Source organism: Ostrinia nubilalis, chromosome 2 (genome assembly GCF_963855985.1).
Source record: "Ostrinia nubilalis chromosome 2, ilOstNubi1.1, whole genome shotgun sequence".
Lineage (NCBI taxonomy): Eukaryota > Metazoa > Arthropoda > Insecta > Lepidoptera > Crambidae > Ostrinia > Ostrinia nubilalis.
This window is the reverse complement of record NC_087089.1, coordinates 6,068,913-6,087,509: the sequence shown is the minus strand read 5'-3', so window position 1 is coordinate 6,087,509 and position 18,597 is coordinate 6,068,913. Positions and strand designations below refer to the sequence as shown.

Sequence of the window (18,597 nt, the reverse complement as noted above, 5' to 3'; positions counted from 1 at the left end):
AGTAATCAGCAGATAAACAACCTTCTTGATGTTGACTTTATAGGCATCGGTTTCTTGAATCTTTTTTTCATTAATACAAGTCATTATAATCAATCAGCAAATCTGAAAACCTACATACCTTCGTGAAATACCTAAGCTATTAATTGGCGTTGTAACAAATTCTGGGGACACCCTGTATTCATTGGTACCAATCTGTCGGTATCTACTTCTAACTTTTTTCCTCAATTTGTCCGCAGCCTTTCGCCCCTCCATTACAAAGTTCTCAGCTTCATTAGAGGATTTAAAACGCAAATTTCCTTTTCGATTGTAACTTTTTTCCACTTCTTGAAAGGAAGCTTCTTTTAAACTCGAAAGAAAATTAGTATCCTTCCCTTTGAGGGTGGGGACGTGTTTTAAAAGATTCGTTTGGATACTCGACTCAATCTGGTAGAATAATGATGTTTCCGCAGATGAATGCTGGGCGCAATTACGTGGAATACTTTGGGAAAACCCGTTACATAGGTATTGGAGGAAATAGTATATGATTTTTTTTATTTCTTGGAAAATAGAGAGAAGGAACATTATAACTAACTAGCTTTTGCCCGCGGCTTCACCCGCGTGAAATTAAGTTTGTCACATATATCGTCATAAATTATAGCCTGTATGTTATTCTGGGAAATAATCTATAATACTGTAAAGTTTCATCAAAATCCGTTTAGTAGTTTTTGCGTGAAAGAGTAACAAACATCCAGACATCCACACAAACTTTCGCATTTATAATATTATAGTAGGAAGGATGTAATTAATATTTTAACTACATAACTAAAGTAAGTACGATCATAATGAAAATGTTTCAATCGGAAACCTGTCGAATCTGGAAATCTAAATCTAATTACAGCATTGAATCTCGTACGTTTCCGTAACAACATAACTCCTTTTGTAAGCTAATTACATATAACCGCAGGCAGATTTCCATCCCGCATACACCGCTTACTAAACACGTTACTCCGAATTACCCGCTAACAAGCTAACAATGAGAGGTTCGGCTATCACCCCAAGAGCCTATTACTGTCTCGAGAGCAATCCCGCCCCTCCTTACATAGTTCCCGACCCCTGCCACCTTGTCACACACACTCGCCCCGATTCCTACTCACTGAAATACCAAAGATGAGACACGGCTACTGCGACAAAGTTGCAGAACTCAAGTATAGAATAATTTCGCACAATGTGTACACAATGGAAGCGATTACTCTCCCCCGCGACATGATTTTATTTGTGCAGTTATTGCGTCGGCGGAGAGATATTTAAATTTCATTAGGTTTGTTTTACACTTAATTTGTGAGGGGAGTGCGTATTGTTGGGGTGGGGCCCCGTTATTGCCGCGAGCTTTGCAACTTGTTTCGAATTGCCCTCTGTGTATTACAATAGCGATTTGAATTTAAGTAGATACACACATCAGATAGTCACCCCATTATGCTGTTATCGCTATCCGTTGATCTTTTTAAATACTCAGGATTAGGGCATTATTTGCCGTTAACGCCTAGCATTTGTTCAAATCGACGTATTAGGGAATATTGGTTTTGGTTAGTATACCATGATCATGTTCGTAATTCATTATTTTGCAGTGGCGGATTTACACATTTTGGGCCCTAGGCTTTACTTTGTCGCAGGACTCCGCTATAAAAAGGGAAGATAGACAAAACACGCTATAAGAAAAGAGTGTGTTAATTATGTATCACAAATTAATATAATCTACGGTGTTATGTATTGCAATAAAAGCCCATGTACGCGGCTATATACTGTACTAATTTTAGCAATTTAAGGGCGTATTGGCCAGCGGAGGCGGTGCACTAAGTGGAAACATTTCGCAGACGCAGACTCCATTAGCGGTGCTCGCCGGACTGTCGCAATCATTTTTCTTTCCCGCCGCGGCTAATTCTCAGCCTCGGTTCGCTGAGCGTGTACTTCGAACGAAGGATATTGATCCTTTCGATTAGTGTAGGTAGGTATTTTTATTTTTGATACAATTGCAGTTGGAGGCTGGTTCAGACCGGACCTGGTATTGTCACCAGCTGTAAGCTGACATGATGTGGTAATGACAATGACAACAGGAATTACCTAATTAATACATATATTTTTCAGGGTGTTCTGTGAAGAGAATTACTGTTAGGCTTTTCTTTTCGTTGTGCTTTTGCCTTAAAAATGTGCTCTTTTATCAAATCAAATCATTTATTTACATACAGACACGGTACTTACTTGCTTAGTTTGGGAACTTGGGATTGGATGAAATGTAGTTTTTTTATCGCCAGAGTTCAAAATAACGAGACTACCGATTTACCTACAAATATTCTTTAATTACGTATTTAGGCAGCTCTAGATACAATTTTCCCACCAGCAAATAATTTAAAAGCTACAAAGTATCAATTGTAGTCGATCTGTGGGCAAAGTTCGGGGGCTGATATCGACTTTTATTACTCTGGAGGGGTTGGTCATTAGCGGGATAATAAAGCGACTGCCACCTGATAAAGTGCGTTTTGTTGCTCGCTTACATATTGTTCTACTCACCAGTTCTACTTTATTTTAATGTTTAGCAGAAGGGAAAAGTGTCATTTTAGATATCGCAATTTGGTTCTTTATTGATGAAAGTAATTGATTCTTGATTAATTAAGAAATTATTATAAACAAATATGCAGGTAAGGTTTAATGCGGCAGACCAAATTGCTATTCTATTAGCTAAAGTCACCTAACTGTTAAAGTAGGTATAAATAAGTTATATAACTAATATAAATAAAATTTAATTAGATAAAAGTTATTAAAATTGTACACAGGACTCTACATAAGTATTTTGATGTAAATATAATACTCGACCTAATTTTCTTAATGAAGTTGAAAGTTATATTTTTTACTCTTTATTAACATGGTATACATATAGCTCAAAACAGGTCGTCTGTATAAAGACAGAAAAATGTAGGTATATATAACAGAACAGTAGAATTTGTAAAAGTACAAAAGTACCTAGTTTACGGATAACTTTTTCAGTTAGGGTCAGAAAACCTGGAACAATAGCAGCATTAGGTACATCTTTGATTTCGATATAGCGCTGGCTCTACATTACATTGACTTACTTGACTTGACTTATGGTCCTATGTCCCCTAGATGGGGCAGAGGGCGTCCACAACAGTCCTCCATCGCGTTCGGTCTTGAGCTATGTGTTTGATCTCGCTCCAAGTCTTGCCGATCTACATTACATTGCCGACCTTTATTTGCGAGTCGCCTCAGCCATAGTTGACTTTCAGTACAAATTCTTACGTAACAGACAAACACTGACACCCACTAGTTCTCATCGCGGCGCGGTATCAGCAGATGGAAAGCGTCTAAATAACGAACAATGTAGCGTTAGCGCCGATTATTAACACTTTATCTGTGTGCCGCGCCGAGGCATGATTGATGAGCCCGTACTCCCAGAAGGGTTGTCAACTTTTTAACATACAAATAATAGGATTTTCGAAGCTGTTGCACATTTGAATTCCTACTAATAAAACGGAGAAAAAGATCTACTAGATTGTTATTCCTGTTCTATTGTTACTTAATTTTTTAGTTAAATTTTTAGTTAAATTTTCTATTTTCTGCTACTCATGACCACAATATTGTCTTTTTCATTCTTAAAATTAACATCGATCCGACTTTTTAACCTATTAAGTGGAATCGTCTATCCTATTGCATTTGAATCCAGAAGGATACTAAGTTTTTATTTATACTATGTAGAGTTAGCAACCCTAACTCCCAATGAGTAATAGAGTGCCAGGAGCACATGATATTAATTCCCGGGAACAGTTCCGAATTACCACTACGCGATAATGCTCTTGGATACTCGGCGGTGTGATGATAACTAAAGCATAATGATGCGACTAATTTGGTTAAGGGTATAACGAGAAAAGCGATCAAAATTCATAATAATTATTATCGTTTCGAATAATTTTTGTAATACTGGAATTGGAATCTTGTTTTATCGTTTATCGTTTTTAGTTCTAAGTTTAAAGAAAGTTATTACAGGTAGTTTTTCGAAATCTTTGGGGAGCTCTATCATATACTTATCGACGACTAATTGGGAAACTGAATATTAATACCTATTACTGCGGAACTATAGATAACTACCTAAATTATCAGGAAAAGTATTTGTTTGTCAAGCAACTTCTAAGTGTTGGGATGAATCCGACAAACAAATTCTGAATTTTCACAGTGTAGCACACAGGGTTGTTTTCGTGTCCGCTGTAACATGGAGGCTCACCCTACGTGGTTCGCTCCCGGCAATAAACGCGATTAGACAAACACTTCCTGACGCGAGCCACTTTTTCCGAAGTTTCCGAATAAATCAGATCGGTGGTGCGTCGCAGTTTTCTCGTCGTCTTGCCAAATTTATGTACCGATCGGCCCTTTCGTATGGAGATGTGGCCCGCTATTTACATATAAATACCTCGATTATTTGAATTATTCAATCGAGAGGGGGCGGCGCTGACAAATCACTTCCTCGGAGATGGCATAAGTCGGTAGGCTCGAGTTAAGATCGACGTGTGTTGGTAGGGAGCGTAATGTCACCCGTCCTTTAACTTTGACTTTTGATCATGTTATGAATGGGTTTTATTGGAGTTCCTTTTGAATTCTATAAGGTCCACTTAATTTTGTGGATGACTGAAGTTTTTGAATAAAAATATTAGTAAATCTACTCTTACCTAACCTAGGTAGAGTCACAGAATTTCTAGTTACGTAGAGTTTAGAATTAAAAGATTTAAGGTATGTGTACCTACTAGCTTTACCTATTAGAAAACACAATCTAAATATTATTCTTAATCCCATGCATTTTCGTTTTTAGGTATTTAGTTAGTTTACTATAGTTGAAAGAGAACTACCCTAAAAACTAATAAGCATTCGACTTTCATTCATCTCTACATTAAGTAAAAGTAGACTACAAATACATAATTAAACAGGAATAGGACTTTGGTAGATACTAAGTATTATACATCCAAACATACAGAATTCATGGATCTTCAAAATTAAGAACCGCGTCTTCTTATTATTGACTGAAAAAAATACATTTCGCGGAAGCTCATACTTCTGAGACTTTGTTTTCCACAAATTGTTCCGAACTCAAAAGTAGCGGAGACACTCATGCGCGAAGTTACAAAGCTAAATCAGCCTATTGCAGATACATAGCTATTTGCGTTTGCAAAGGGTAAAATAATAAAAGAGAATAGTCCGTAGCCTGGGCGTAGTTTTCCCGCAGTTTTATGTGCTCTCACGTGCCATTTAGCTCGGGAAATAGAAGTTTTTGTATGGAAATCGGACGTACTAAACCGCCGGCGTTCGGGAGCGCTCCCTGCCTATTGTTGTTATGTAACAGCCCCATAAAAGTTTATCATTCGCATGTGAATATTAGGTATTTTTCAGTGGCTGTAGGTGGGTGGAAACAATGTTTCAATAGTTTGAAAATATTTTCACGGACCGCTGCAGTTTTTCATTGTCATACCTAATAATTTTTATATGAGTCTTAAAACGACTATACCTTGCATTTTAAATAAATTATAACTATAGTGACTTACTGAAAAAAAAAATGTGTAGCCGTAGCAGTGTGTAAACAAAAGCCATGATTTGGTAGTTAGTGAGTAATATCGAAAATAGCGTCGGAAAGTTGTTTGAAACTCAAATGCGCAGTGCCAGAGATCCGCGATATCGGCAGGCAGTCCATTAAAATCGCCCGATAAAGATCTATAATGGCACCGTACCCTTGTTCTGCTCTTGTTACAGTATTTATTTCACTAATCGCGTTATTGTCTCGTGCTGGCGTTAGCTGCACTGGCCGGCACCCGTTGCATCTGATAAGGCGTTTGATATGCTAATAGCGGTAGCAAATGTTCGTGTAATGAGCGCGCGACGCTTTAGCGCCTACGATATGCCGACAATGCTCACTGGAGCACCTTTATACAGCTTTTATTTATTACCGCGATATAAAGATTAACGGGAACATGTAAAAATAAATCCTTTTGCGTGATCCGTTTACTGTAGAAAACTGAAAATGGGGCTTTTTGTATTTTTTGCGGTTAGTAAGTATGCCAGTAGGCAATTAGATAGTCTGATAGGTATTTATTTGATTCACCTAGTTATGTAAAAAAAACATAATAAGTAACTTGTATTTTTATTAAAGCGGTTACTAAACAAACTTACAGCGTGTTGAAAAGCTTTTGTTGCAATTTTGTAATGCGATAATGGATAACGAAGCTTATTATTCTATGAATCTATCTTCGCTTAAGCGAGTAAATCGCCAATATAGGGGCGAGTGAAATTCACGGATTTAGATGGTATCAGTAAAACATGACGCTCGTCGGGCGTGCGTAACCGCTGCGCGGGCGCTTCTGATCATCTGTTAACCACTAATGCGATGTAATGCGCACATTGTTTCCTTTTCAGCGAGTAGGTGTAACGGAAAAATACTCTGAGCTGTTTATTCAACACACGCGTAATAATGATGTTATAATCGTAAAGAGATGCCAAATATCGGGCTCAAAGGACCATCACGTGTGTTGTATTGTAAAAAATTTAAGTTTAAGTAAATCAATGAAATATACAAATAGTATTAAGTTGGTTCAATATCCCTTGGCCAAAACTCCCAATTTCGAGATAAACATTTTCAATCGCTCCCAATCGCTTCGTCTATTGATCGGCCAAATCTCTCCGGCTACTTTTCCACCCTCTCTGTAAAGTAAATCGCATTTACAACGTTTCAACCTCGCTAACATGTTAAAACAGAACTAATGGACATTCGCTTCAGTCTCAGGCCGCAGGAGACGAATAATACAAGTAAAATGGTCCCATCTCCACGCTTCATTAATTTTATTGCCCCGAGGCGCTTCGGCTCAAGTCGTATTCGGAATGCTCCGACGAAAACACAGCATTATTCTGTGTTGCTAGTGACTTAAATTAAATAAACACAAGCCATTATGCGAATTTCGGAACTCGCCTTTCTTTTGTCTCATCGACAACTGTCACCGTTTTGGCGCGTAATCCTTTCCATGGCGGAGACTCGGAGGCGGCACAATGTGGCTCGACTAATGTAATGGAGATATTAGCGCGAGAGCGTGGCGGAATAATTCAGACATGGTTTTTTGTGTGCTCACGACACAATAGGATTATTCTCCATTGATCATTGCTTATTATAAGTAGCTGTGAAGGGTGCGTAACATGAAAACTAAATTTGGTTTATCGGCTATTATGGAAAGTAGGTGTTAATGTTGGCATAGTAATTTATGGTATGATCGTGACTTTCCCGTTTTCAATGAACTTTCATGGTGCTGAAGTGATGGCAATGTTTGTTGTGTGATATAAAATAAATTAGTTCAGACCGACTTAATGCAAAAAAGTAACTGATAAACATTGTGTTTCGCAGTGAATTGAATATTCAGTAACATTCAATATCATAATTTAGTATTGGGACATTCATGAAATTCACATAATATGTAATAACTATGTAGCTTTTAAAATAGAACAATGGTTAATGTCATGAATAAAAATATTACGAAAAGAACAAAAGGTAATTGGGGTTGAGTGGAAGTCGTCTTTCCGTAACCTCTTAGTCGCGATCCGGTGGGTAGATATATCTCGTGTCTGTGACACAGCAGGGCTAAGCTGGAGTTTATTAATTGAAGTTAAACATAAACAACAACAACAAAACAATAAAATTAGCTGCAGTTAAAACGAAAGTACAACATACAGTTAAATAAGTTAATTTCGTGAACTTATTTAACTAAAAATAAAAAACTTTCTTTTCTTTATAAGTCTGGCTTAGGTACTGAGCTTTTATTGTAGAGCTGAGTTTACTCTTGCTAGAAAGGCCTTTATGGGATGATTTAGATTATACCATAGAAGTTGTGATTATAATCCGGGTCGATAAATAAAGAGAACTGACAAGAAGAAGGAAGAAAATATGTAAACTTTCCCCCCGCATTTTCTCATTCTGTGGCGTAACTACTAATGTTTACTTAGTCGGCGGCGACAAAGGACCGGAACTATTGTTTGTTGGGAAAGCTTTATTTTGCGACCCTTGCCGCGCGACAATAGGCTACCCGACTTAAAAATATATTATCTCACTATACGTTAGAAAAGTATGAACGTTGCTCGATTAAAATAAACGTATATCTACTTACTTATTTCAATAATTCAGCACTACAAACAACAAAATTCTAGTTTAAGTTTGCCGTCTCGTAGTAAGTAGGTAGTAGTATTATATTTTGAAACCTATCTTTAAGTTTATTGAACGATCTATCGTTTAATTCTGCCGATGATAGAGCTTTCTAAACAGGTGTCTCATAATGAAATATCATCCGTGATGCAACTGTGCTGAAAAAAAAAGCTGAAGAAAATAGCTTTCATTTAAAATTCTGCTATTAGAAGTTAATAATTAATTGTAATTTGATGTGATGGTACAAAAAATAACTAAAAACAAACTAACTAAAGTAGTCCTGTCCATACAATCCCAACATCCGGCTGGGGCGGGGGCGCTGGAGAGTTGAAAATTATCCTTTTCACGAACGACCTTAAGCATAATAGAGAAAGCACTTAAGCCATTTTCTCCGCCTTTGAGTGGCGTAAGCGTGGCCGTTTGCCGCGGCTACGTGTCGTGAGCTAGAAAATCAGCCATTACAGCCGAATAGGCCGAGTCAAGGCTCATGTCGACCGTACACAGCGGCGCGTGGGCCGGCCGTTTCAGCCTAATGTGCCCATTGGGCGGCGCTAACAGCAATTAGGCTACATGCGAGCAAATGGATTGTGCATTACCGACGACATGGATTGATTTATTGGCCCGCTCGAGCCACCGCACGATCCCAATCATACATTTAAATTAGTAGTGGTGACCACCAGCTGCTACGATATAGCCATTACGGAAATGGACGTCAGTCATTCCAGTTTAAGTATTAAACGCGATCAGTGGCGTGACCCCAGCCGATTGCTCGCCAATCACGTAGATATAATGAGACGGAATAGTGCAAAATTGATAGCTTTTTCGAATCGGACTGAAACGAAAACTCATTTCCCGCTACTGCATTCACTTGTCACGCGATTGGATAGCTTTTTATAAAACGTACCTATTCGTCGATTTTTCGTTTACATTATTCGATATCTCCCCGAATTGGATTCACATGATCTTATATTAAATTCATGTCCCTCAGAAACACTGCTTTTTATACGGACTTCATCTTTTGATATCACTTCACGTAAAAGATCGCATCTGTTAGTGGCCGGGCATCTAGGTACCGATCTATGAATAATAAATGTGTCGAGCTAGCCGATTGGGGAAATTGAATTTTATAGTTGGTAACACATTCGAGGACAGATGTCACAGAATGGCTTGCCTGAGGCTACGTGGCGGGTAATCGAAATGTCAAATAGAAATCAAAATTAGGTCGACTGTAATGTTAATAATTAAATAATGACGGGCTTGGTGGCAGCGGCATGTGTGCGCATTACGAGGGTAGGTGCGTGAATAGGGAAGGTGCGAGCCTCATTGTGATTAACAGAGTTACTTCTGTTTGGCTGGACAATTATCGGTCCATTACGTATAGCACACAGTGACCGGCTTTCCATTAAGTTATTGAATACTCTATCGGGGACCTGCTTGTTTAATATTCATTTTGGGTGATAGTAGCGTCGTGTTTGATAAATCGATATGTGAAACTTACATTTGAAATATGATATGCATGTGCGTAGCTTATAAATATGAATGATAATACAGTTAGCTCGTTATGCTTGATGTTAGGATGATTTTAGTTGTTGCTAAGTAGTTTAATTCATAAAATATAGAGCCGTGCCAACTACAATCTTAAATCTTTTGAATCTAACAACAATATCGTATAACGAAGTAACTCAATTTGCCCTCTAATATATCGTCGTTAATTGATTTCCCCTCAGCGACGGTCTCCCCGAGCGGTTCTCAGTTAGATAAATTCGCGCTATCCGTTTACATCATTAAATTTTATTAGTGGCAACACAATGGCCTCCCATCCGCGCGTCTACCCCAAGAGGGACTTTTCCGACGGTAATGGCGTCCCCCGCCAATTCGCATTTCCTTTTGCCACGAATTAAGCAGGCTATTAAGTCGCCTTTGAGACGTATGACGAATCATAAAACCGGACGACAATGGAGAAGCATTCACATGAATATTGGTCGATTTGCAATAAAATAGCAGCTTTTTAACGCTTGTTCCGGGGCGATCCGGGGTGATCTAACTTCTTTATGTTCAGCTATTTCCGATTCTATTACCATGTTAAAATGGTTTATACATTTTTATAGATAACTCCTGATAAACTTTACGAATTCGAATTGTAGTTACTTAACTATGGTCGGAGGTAGAGCTTCGAAGTATCTGTAGATTTTATCAATCAACAACCCAATTTATCGCTTTACGGGCTTCGCTGAATAGGAGCTCTGTAATCTACAATCTGTCCATTGCAATCATTATTCGATTAATGGAATTCAATCTTAATGCTGTCATGTATAAGTTGCGTCATCTAATAGATAGATGGCGTGTGTGGCGGTTATTAGTGTTGCCAGTGTCATAATCTGTCATAAACGTCAAGCCTCGATGCGACGGAGCTATTATTTCGAGTATTATCGTCATTTCCATCCTAAACAAGTGGACCTCTATCAGCCATTGTTACAGAAAGTGTCACGCAATCAAATCTAATACGGAATATAAATTCGAGGGACCGTTGATGTTCCGACCGAAATAGTTGTGTAATTGACTTATTACGATTTGAGATCTTGATAATAACGGAAAATTATTTGGACGACATAAAAGACCAATTAAGTTAAAAGTGTAATAGCAGGTAAATGCGTTAGTTTAAATTGTAAGTAATATCGTAATTATTCACTCCCTGATGATGGGCACACCGTCCAACTTGGCGATCTGCTGCAAGCGGTTGGCCGCCTGGGTTCGCCAGGTATCTATGTCGGGTTGATTCTCGCAAATAGGGTTCCCGATGAATACCAAGTCTCGTAGTGCTGGACATTCCTGTAAACAAAAACATTTGTAATAAGTAATAGCTATTGAGATAAGTTACTATCTTCTTTTGCCACTCTTATTTAAGACTAGGAAATGATTGTGACGGCTACTGAGTTTCGTGTGCGAAAGCTCTGGGATTTCGAAATCTATCACTCAGCAATAAATCCATAAATAAATGATTATGACTCCTCGTATTTTCAGGTTTTGGGCTCTATCTTCTAACTAGGTACCTACCTACTTGCGCAATAAACTGAAAGTCTACTATATAAAAATAAGTCGGGTTTTCCTCCCTGACGCTATAACTCCAGAACGCACGAACCGATTTCCACGGTTTTGCATTCGTTGGAAAGGTCTCGGGCTCCGTGAGGTTTATAGCAAAGAAAATTCGGGAAAAGGGGGTAAAACGGGATCCACGCGTACGAAGTCGCGGGCGGCCGCTAGTATTGTATAAAAGTACGACAGTAACGTACCTACACTACAGCTTACCTGCAACCTGTTAAATTCAACCCACTCCTTGACAGCGTTGTTACACATGTAGAGAACTCGCAAAGACTTCAAGGAACCGATCCCCTTTAACTTGTCTATTGGGTTGTAACTGATCCACAGTTCTTCCAGGGTATCAGCTACAGTTTCCTTTGAAAATAAAATTTATAAATATTATACAAACTGATCATAAAGCCTACCTTAAAGTAATCGTGGTAGAATTATTTCAATAAAAGGCTGTAATGTATAATAAAAGGCTGGATTGTACTTACAATTCCTGCTAATGATTTGATATAATTTCGGCCCAGTGACAATATTTTGAGACTTCTCATGCCAGCAATACCAGCTATTTTATCAATCATATTTGACGACAAGCTCAGTTTCCTAAAATGAAAAAGTTATTTAACTCATTATTTAGGAGGGGATACGTAAGTTAAGCTATAAATATTAACACAAAGGTCAATTGGTGATTAATAGCCACCTAAGCCACTTAGTTCCCATCCCACACAAAGTTGCTGTTACAGTTGCCGATTGCTTCGATCCAACAGATTTTCAACACCTGACAAGAGTTGATAATCGGTTTGATTGTATTTTTAAAAATCGTCATGAATGAAGCCGCAACCACATCGCTACAACCGCTAACTTTTGGCACTAAGTTCGTAATCGTCATAGTTAGGGAATGCAAAACCGGTTAATCGGAAACCGAACAATCGGAAAAACCGCCCTTTTTCGACGAATTCTAAAACCGGTTTTAAAAATCGAAACCCGGATTTAAATCGGTTATTCTATCTGTATTACACGTAACCAATTTCATAAATAAGCAATATCATTTTATTATAATAGGCCAGTAGAATTAAACACAAAAATGAATTAAATCGGAAATAATTCCTACTAAAGATTTTAGTGCTTTAATGGCTTCATTAGTTGCCCATAAAGACTCTCCTAGGTTTTCGACTTCAACGGAGTTGTGCTTAAGTGGTGGGGGCCCCCGAAAGGGGCGCTTTTTCGGTTTTCAAGTTATACCGCGTAAAGGACTTACCCTATCGAAAAGTGGTCTTCCTGACGGTTGAAGGGCATTTAATCCTGTATTAAATAAGACCAAATTCATATGTTTTGAACAAACCGTTCTCGTGCAAATGTTCGGCAAAGTAGAAAATATGTGTACAATTAATGACCCTCTCCACGTCCAATGGCTCGTTACCCGCAGGCTTCCATGTCTTGAAAAGGAGCGCCTCAACCAGTGTAACCCTATCAAGGCTTACGAGCTGGATGCGCCTATCCTTGTTCGTCCCAGCCGTTCCTTAACTGCGGTTGCTGCACCTCTTCCTGGCACTCACCTGAACGACTCTGTGTTACCTACTGTGGCTGTCCTACCTATTGGAAACATTGTCACTTGGTTACTCCGTCGTTTACCTTTGAACGGGGAATCCCCGATAATTATTTAAGACTCGTACCGCCCGCGCCCGCCACCTGACATGACCTAACGTTCACAAATAAAGCTTTTTACATTTTATTATACTTTTTAATTTAAGATATTGCTTATATCAATCGTAATTGTAAACAAATACGTTTTTGATGTACATTACGTACCTACATGGTGGTAATTAACAAAATACTAAAAACCGACAGAGTAATGAATTTTAAAAACGTATTCGTTGACAATTATTACGTACAATGGAGATAAACTACCATCCCTTGAGTTAAATTTAGCTTATTCATTATGCACTATGTGCCTATAATTCCTAATGAATAAGCTAAATTTATCAAAACTGTTATAACCCTCTCTTAAATAATGTAATCTAACACAAAACGGACAGAACGTAACAAATCGCTGTATGTAACTACTAGTTAATTGAAAAAAAAAATAATAACCGATTAAAAACCGAAAACCGGTTTTTTTTTCTTGGAAACCGAAAAAAAAATCGGTTTTTGATAAACTTTCGGTTTTGCATACCCTAGTCATAGTGCTACGAACGTAGAAAAGAAGATGAAGACCAACCACATCGCTACAACCGTTAACTTTTGGAACTACATTCGTCGTCATCGTAGTGCTACGAACGCAGAGAAGAAGATTACGACAAACCACATCACTACAGCCGTTAACTTAATTTTGGCACTACGTTCGTAGTCGTCGTAGTGCTACGAACGCAGAGAAGAAGAATACGATAAATCACATCGCTACAGCCGTTAACTTAATTTTGGCACTACGTTCGTAGTCATCGTAGTGCTACGAACGCAGAAAAGAAGATGGAAGACCAACCACATCGCTACAGCCGTTAACTTAATTTTGGCACTACGTTCGTCATAGTGCTATGAACGTAGAAAAGAAGATGAAGACCAACCACATAGCTACAACCGTAATCTTTTGGAACTACATTCGTAGCATCGTAGTGCTACGAACGCAGAGAAGATTACGACAAACCACCATCGCTACAGCCGTTAACTTAATTTTGGCACTACGTTCGTAGTCATCGTACGAACGCAGAAAAGAAGATGAAGACCAACCACATCGCTACAACCGTAATCTTTTGGAACTACATTCGTAGTTATCGTAGTGCTACGAACGCAGAGAAGATTACGACAAACCACCATCGCTACAGCCGTTAACTTAATTTTGGCACTACGTTCGTAGTCGTCGTAGTGCTACGAACGCAGAAAAAAAGATGGCGACAAACAGCATCGCATCGCTACAACCGTTAACTTAATTTTGGCTCTACGTTCGTAGTCATCGTAGTCCTACGAACGCAGAAAAGAAGATGAAAACCAACCACATCCCTACAACCGTTAACTTTTGGAACTACATTCGTAGTCATCGTACAGCTACAGTCGCTAACTTAATTTTGGCACTACGCCCGTAGTCATTGTAGTACTACGAAGGCAGAGAAGAAGATGACGACAAACCATATCGCTACAATCCTTAACTTTTGGCACTATGTTTGTAGTCATCGTAGCTGATCGTAGCTTAGTGCTACGAATGCAGAGTCAACAACACGTGAACTAGCCTAGAGGCAAGGCATTTAACTAAACTATGGTGTAGTTGTAATCAACTCGTAGCCAGGATCAGAAGGCAAACATCTAGTCGATAAATGCTGAGTTGCTTAGTCCGGTCCTGGGGAAAAGTTAAGCTGTTTTTAAATTGAAATTAAATGCAGTATTAGCATATTCCTACATTGACGTTTCTAAATAGGTTCGTGTGGTAAGCATATCTACAAGATTGTGAAATATTAAATTTTATAGTTTACTCGCAGGCGACCAGTGTGGAAAGCGCTCCGTCCATCTTCTCGATGGGTGGCCACTGAAACTGAAGCTCGATCACCGTAGCGTCGGCAGCCACCTGACCTTTTTCCTTTTCCCAACGAGCTATTGCTTCCTTGCACGTCGTGGGTTTAAGTTGGGCCATCTTTTATTTTACCTTTGTGATTATGAAGCTAAGAGCTAAGTATGAAGTTTATTTATTTTGTTGCGTGGTTGAATGACAACAGTTTGACAAGCATGGTTGTAAAGGTTTGCAAAGAGGTTTGGAACTAATAGATCATAAATTAAACTTAATATACAGGGTGACGCAAACTAAGTAGGTATAATGTGGTTTATGTAGCTGAACACTAATCACTATATTTGTTTAATTACCTGGACGGTAACGCACTGTCTCAGTTAACTCGAAATTCAACATGACGTAATACATTGGGTTTAAATCCATTTAAAAACAAAGCAAAAGGATATCAGATTCGCTATAACACTCCTGAAAAAGTTAAATAAGCTCGTCACGTCGCAGCCTTTGCCTTATAATGCGTTGTATAAACATACCTAGTTGGGGTGGCGGGTCGTCCCGCTCGGCCGCTGGCAATCACGTCGCGCCCTCACGCCTCCCGCTGGGTCGCGCCCGGGTGTCACCCGGGTATTCTCTATGTGCGTACGATGTGTCGCTTGCCCGGGTGATACCCGGGCATTCTGTATGTGCGTTCAAGTGTCGCTTGCTGAATTTCAAGTGCACGGATTTAGCGGTTTCGGTTTTGAAGGGGATGATCTGGCTTATTGTTGCATACAAATCTAAGATAGGTGTCAGAGAGTTACGTACATTTCGTTAGGTGCTTTTTACTCTAGGTAGGTTTATTTTCAACGAATAATAAAACAGTTCATTTCTTTCTTATATGTATATTGTTTAGCCCTTCAAGTACCAGCGAAACTAGACACATTAATTAGAAATCAATTTTCGCTGTGGTCGGTCACATGCGACCACTAGGATTCTACAAGTTAGGCCATTACTTACTTAAATTTAAGTCTTTCAAATAACTTTTAAAATTACTTCTTAGATTTTTCAACGATCAAAGGCTTTGTGTTGCTAAAACATTGGGAAGGACTGTGCGTGCGTTCATCTTACTTTAGTAGATTTGTGTAATCCCATCGGAACATTAGCTCATTGACCTAAATGAGCCTATTCAAGGGGCTCGCGATTTATAAACATGGTTTTGTACATTACAAATATTTATTCCACCCCACAGGCGTCACAGAGCAATATTTGCGCGCCACGCGGCGCCACGTGGGTACTCATGGATTCGCACGCTCGGCACGTGCGTGAAATCTAACGTTACAATAATCGGTAAATAAATAGCAAAACACTGCTCTTTTTGCGAGTTTCTTCTTATTTAAACCAATTAATGCACATTGTTTTAACACTGTGTTCCGTGCAGAGGCGTAGCTATAACGTAAGCTTAACAAATGAAATTAATATAGAAATTTATTAAGGAGACAGTGACCTTAAGCTCTGGTTCAGAAAAAAGTGACAAATGAAATTAATATAGAAACTGCTTTTATTAAGGAGACAGTGTCCAAAGGCTCTGGTGCAGAAAAAAGTGATAAGGTAGGACAGTTTTTGCTAATCTATAATATAAAAATAAATCGCAAATCGTGTTGGTAAACGCTTACTCAATAACGCGGACCAATTTTACCAATTATTTTTTTTAATAAGAATATTTTAAAGATAAAGATAAATTGATTTGTTCAAACATGTGTACATAGTGTTAAGTCAGCATTTAAAATGGTATCAACATGTTGTTGCTAATGTTCGTTGAATCCAAGGACGGTTTTTACGGCGAAAAAAGTCGAATAATTTCCGGGAGAACAAAAAACTCGAAACTTCTCCCCTAAGGGGGTAAAACAGGGCCCACGCGTACGAAGTCGCGGGCGGCCGTTAGTGTTCAATAAAAAAACCGACCAAGTGCGTGTCGTGGCACGCGCAGTGTAGGGTTCCGTAGTTGTCCTTCGTTACCACAATATATTTCAGAAGCAAGCAATTACTTCATCTAAAGTCACTTTTAATATTTTCTTCTAAGGAATTTTTACTAGATAAGAAATTTTATTTTACAAACGGATCCCTAAATCGAAAAATGGTCTTAGAAACCCCTAAGCCATTTAGAAAAGACCTATGCCCGTTTCACCATCAAACCATAATAAAATTTTAAGTGACCCCTATGGTAATTTTGTTTTCATAAGGGTCAATTAAAAATTAGGGATTGATGGTGAAAACGGGCACTTGTGGCGACGCCACTACAAACTAGTGACCAACAGATGGCGCTGTCACTACTTCACTATGGCACACTCCGCCGCTCATACAAACCTGCATCGCGGTGACGGAGTTTTAGATCCTGCCAAGTATATATAGACAAACCAAGATGGTGTAAATTGGACCTTGGTCCCCGAGCATAACACCCGCTCGGAAGGAAGCACTAACATCTAGCTTCCTTATTGTGGATCAACATCATATCCCACATTGGTGACCCCGACGTGATTGGAACGTGACCTTCCATCACCACCATCTTCGGCATCAGCCTCCGCCATCCTCTCACCATCTCCGCCACTCCGTCATCAGCTCCAGTCTTCAACAAGCCAGCATCCAGCCTTTTCAGGGACCATCGCAGATCGCAACCGACCTTCCTGGTTCCTCGGCAGCAAGCAACCGTCACTTCACTGGTCACGGGTACAGCTCTGGCCCAGCTCCACGCCCGACCATCGAAGACGCCTCCGCTCCATATCCCACACACTTTTCAACGATACCCCACACGATAGGGTTGTGGGGTAGACGAAGAAAAAAAACCTCATCCCCATTTTACATGTAGGAGAAATACCCTAAAAAAAATATTCTACCATTTCGTCGGCGTGATTAATATACACACTAAAACTCATTAAAACTCATTTATTTCTGTAAATAGGCTTAAAAAAAGCACTTTTACACGTCCCAGTATTAACCCTACCACTGCTTCAGGACAATAAATGGGCCAGTGCTGAGAAGAAGCAGCGCAAGAAACTCAGTCACTATTGTCAGCCTCTTTTTCAAAGGTTTACATGCTTTAAAATGTACAAAGTTATAAATATTTATGCGAGCTAGGCAGTAACGTATCCCAAACATTTTTATCTTTTAAATAATCATCGACTTTATAGTAGCCCTTTTTCATTAAGGTACTTTTAATATGTGCTTTGAATTTATGAATGGGTAGTTCTACAACAGTTTGTGGTAATTTATTAAAGAATTTAATACATTTTCCCATAAATGAATTACCAATCTTATGCAATCTGAAATTTGGAACGGCAAGTTTATTTTTGTTTCTTGTATTAAAGTTATGCAAATCGCTCTTTTTCGTGAATTGCTCTATATTTTTGCGGACATATAAAAGGTTTTCATAAATGAACTGTGAAGCTACTGTCAGTATGTTTATTTCCTTAAAAAAATCTTTCAAGGAAAATCGGGGTCCAAGGTTATAAATGGCCCGCACTGCTCTCTTCTGCAGAACAAACACAGTTTCAATGTCCGCGGCTGAGCCCCACAACAATATCCCGTATGACATTATACTATGAAAATAGCTAAAATATACTAGCCTTGCCGTTTCAATGTCAGTTAATTGCCTTATCTTTCTCACTGCAAAAGCAGACACACGCGTCCACAAAATTACGAGTACAGCTCTCTAGTGCCAACAGTTTCCAAGCAAAACCTCAGACAGACAGACAGACAGACAGACATATCGAAACTATAAGGGTTCCTTGTCAGGACTACGGAACCTAATTCCTCTATGACGGAACCCTAAAAACCGGGT

At 39.0% G+C, this 18,597-nt stretch overlaps 1 protein-coding gene across 1 annotated transcript; it reads right to left on the bottom strand.

Moving 5' to 3' along the window:
* Positions 1–10,830: 10,830 nt before the first annotated feature.
* LOC135086282 (dynein axonemal light chain 1-like) lies at positions 10,831–14,998 on the bottom strand. Its single transcript, XM_063981080.1, has 4 exons — positions 14,755–14,998; positions 11,785–11,896; positions 11,516–11,662; positions 10,831–11,038 (listed from the first exon to the last, which is right to left on the bottom strand). Exons 1-4 carry the CDS (start codon positions 14,910–14,912, stop codon positions 10,895–10,897), a joined length of 561 nt encoding a protein of 186 aa, XP_063837150.1. The 5' UTR covers positions 14,913–14,998; the 3' UTR covers positions 10,831–10,894.
* Between the last annotated feature and the right edge of the window lie 3,599 nt (positions 14,999–18,597).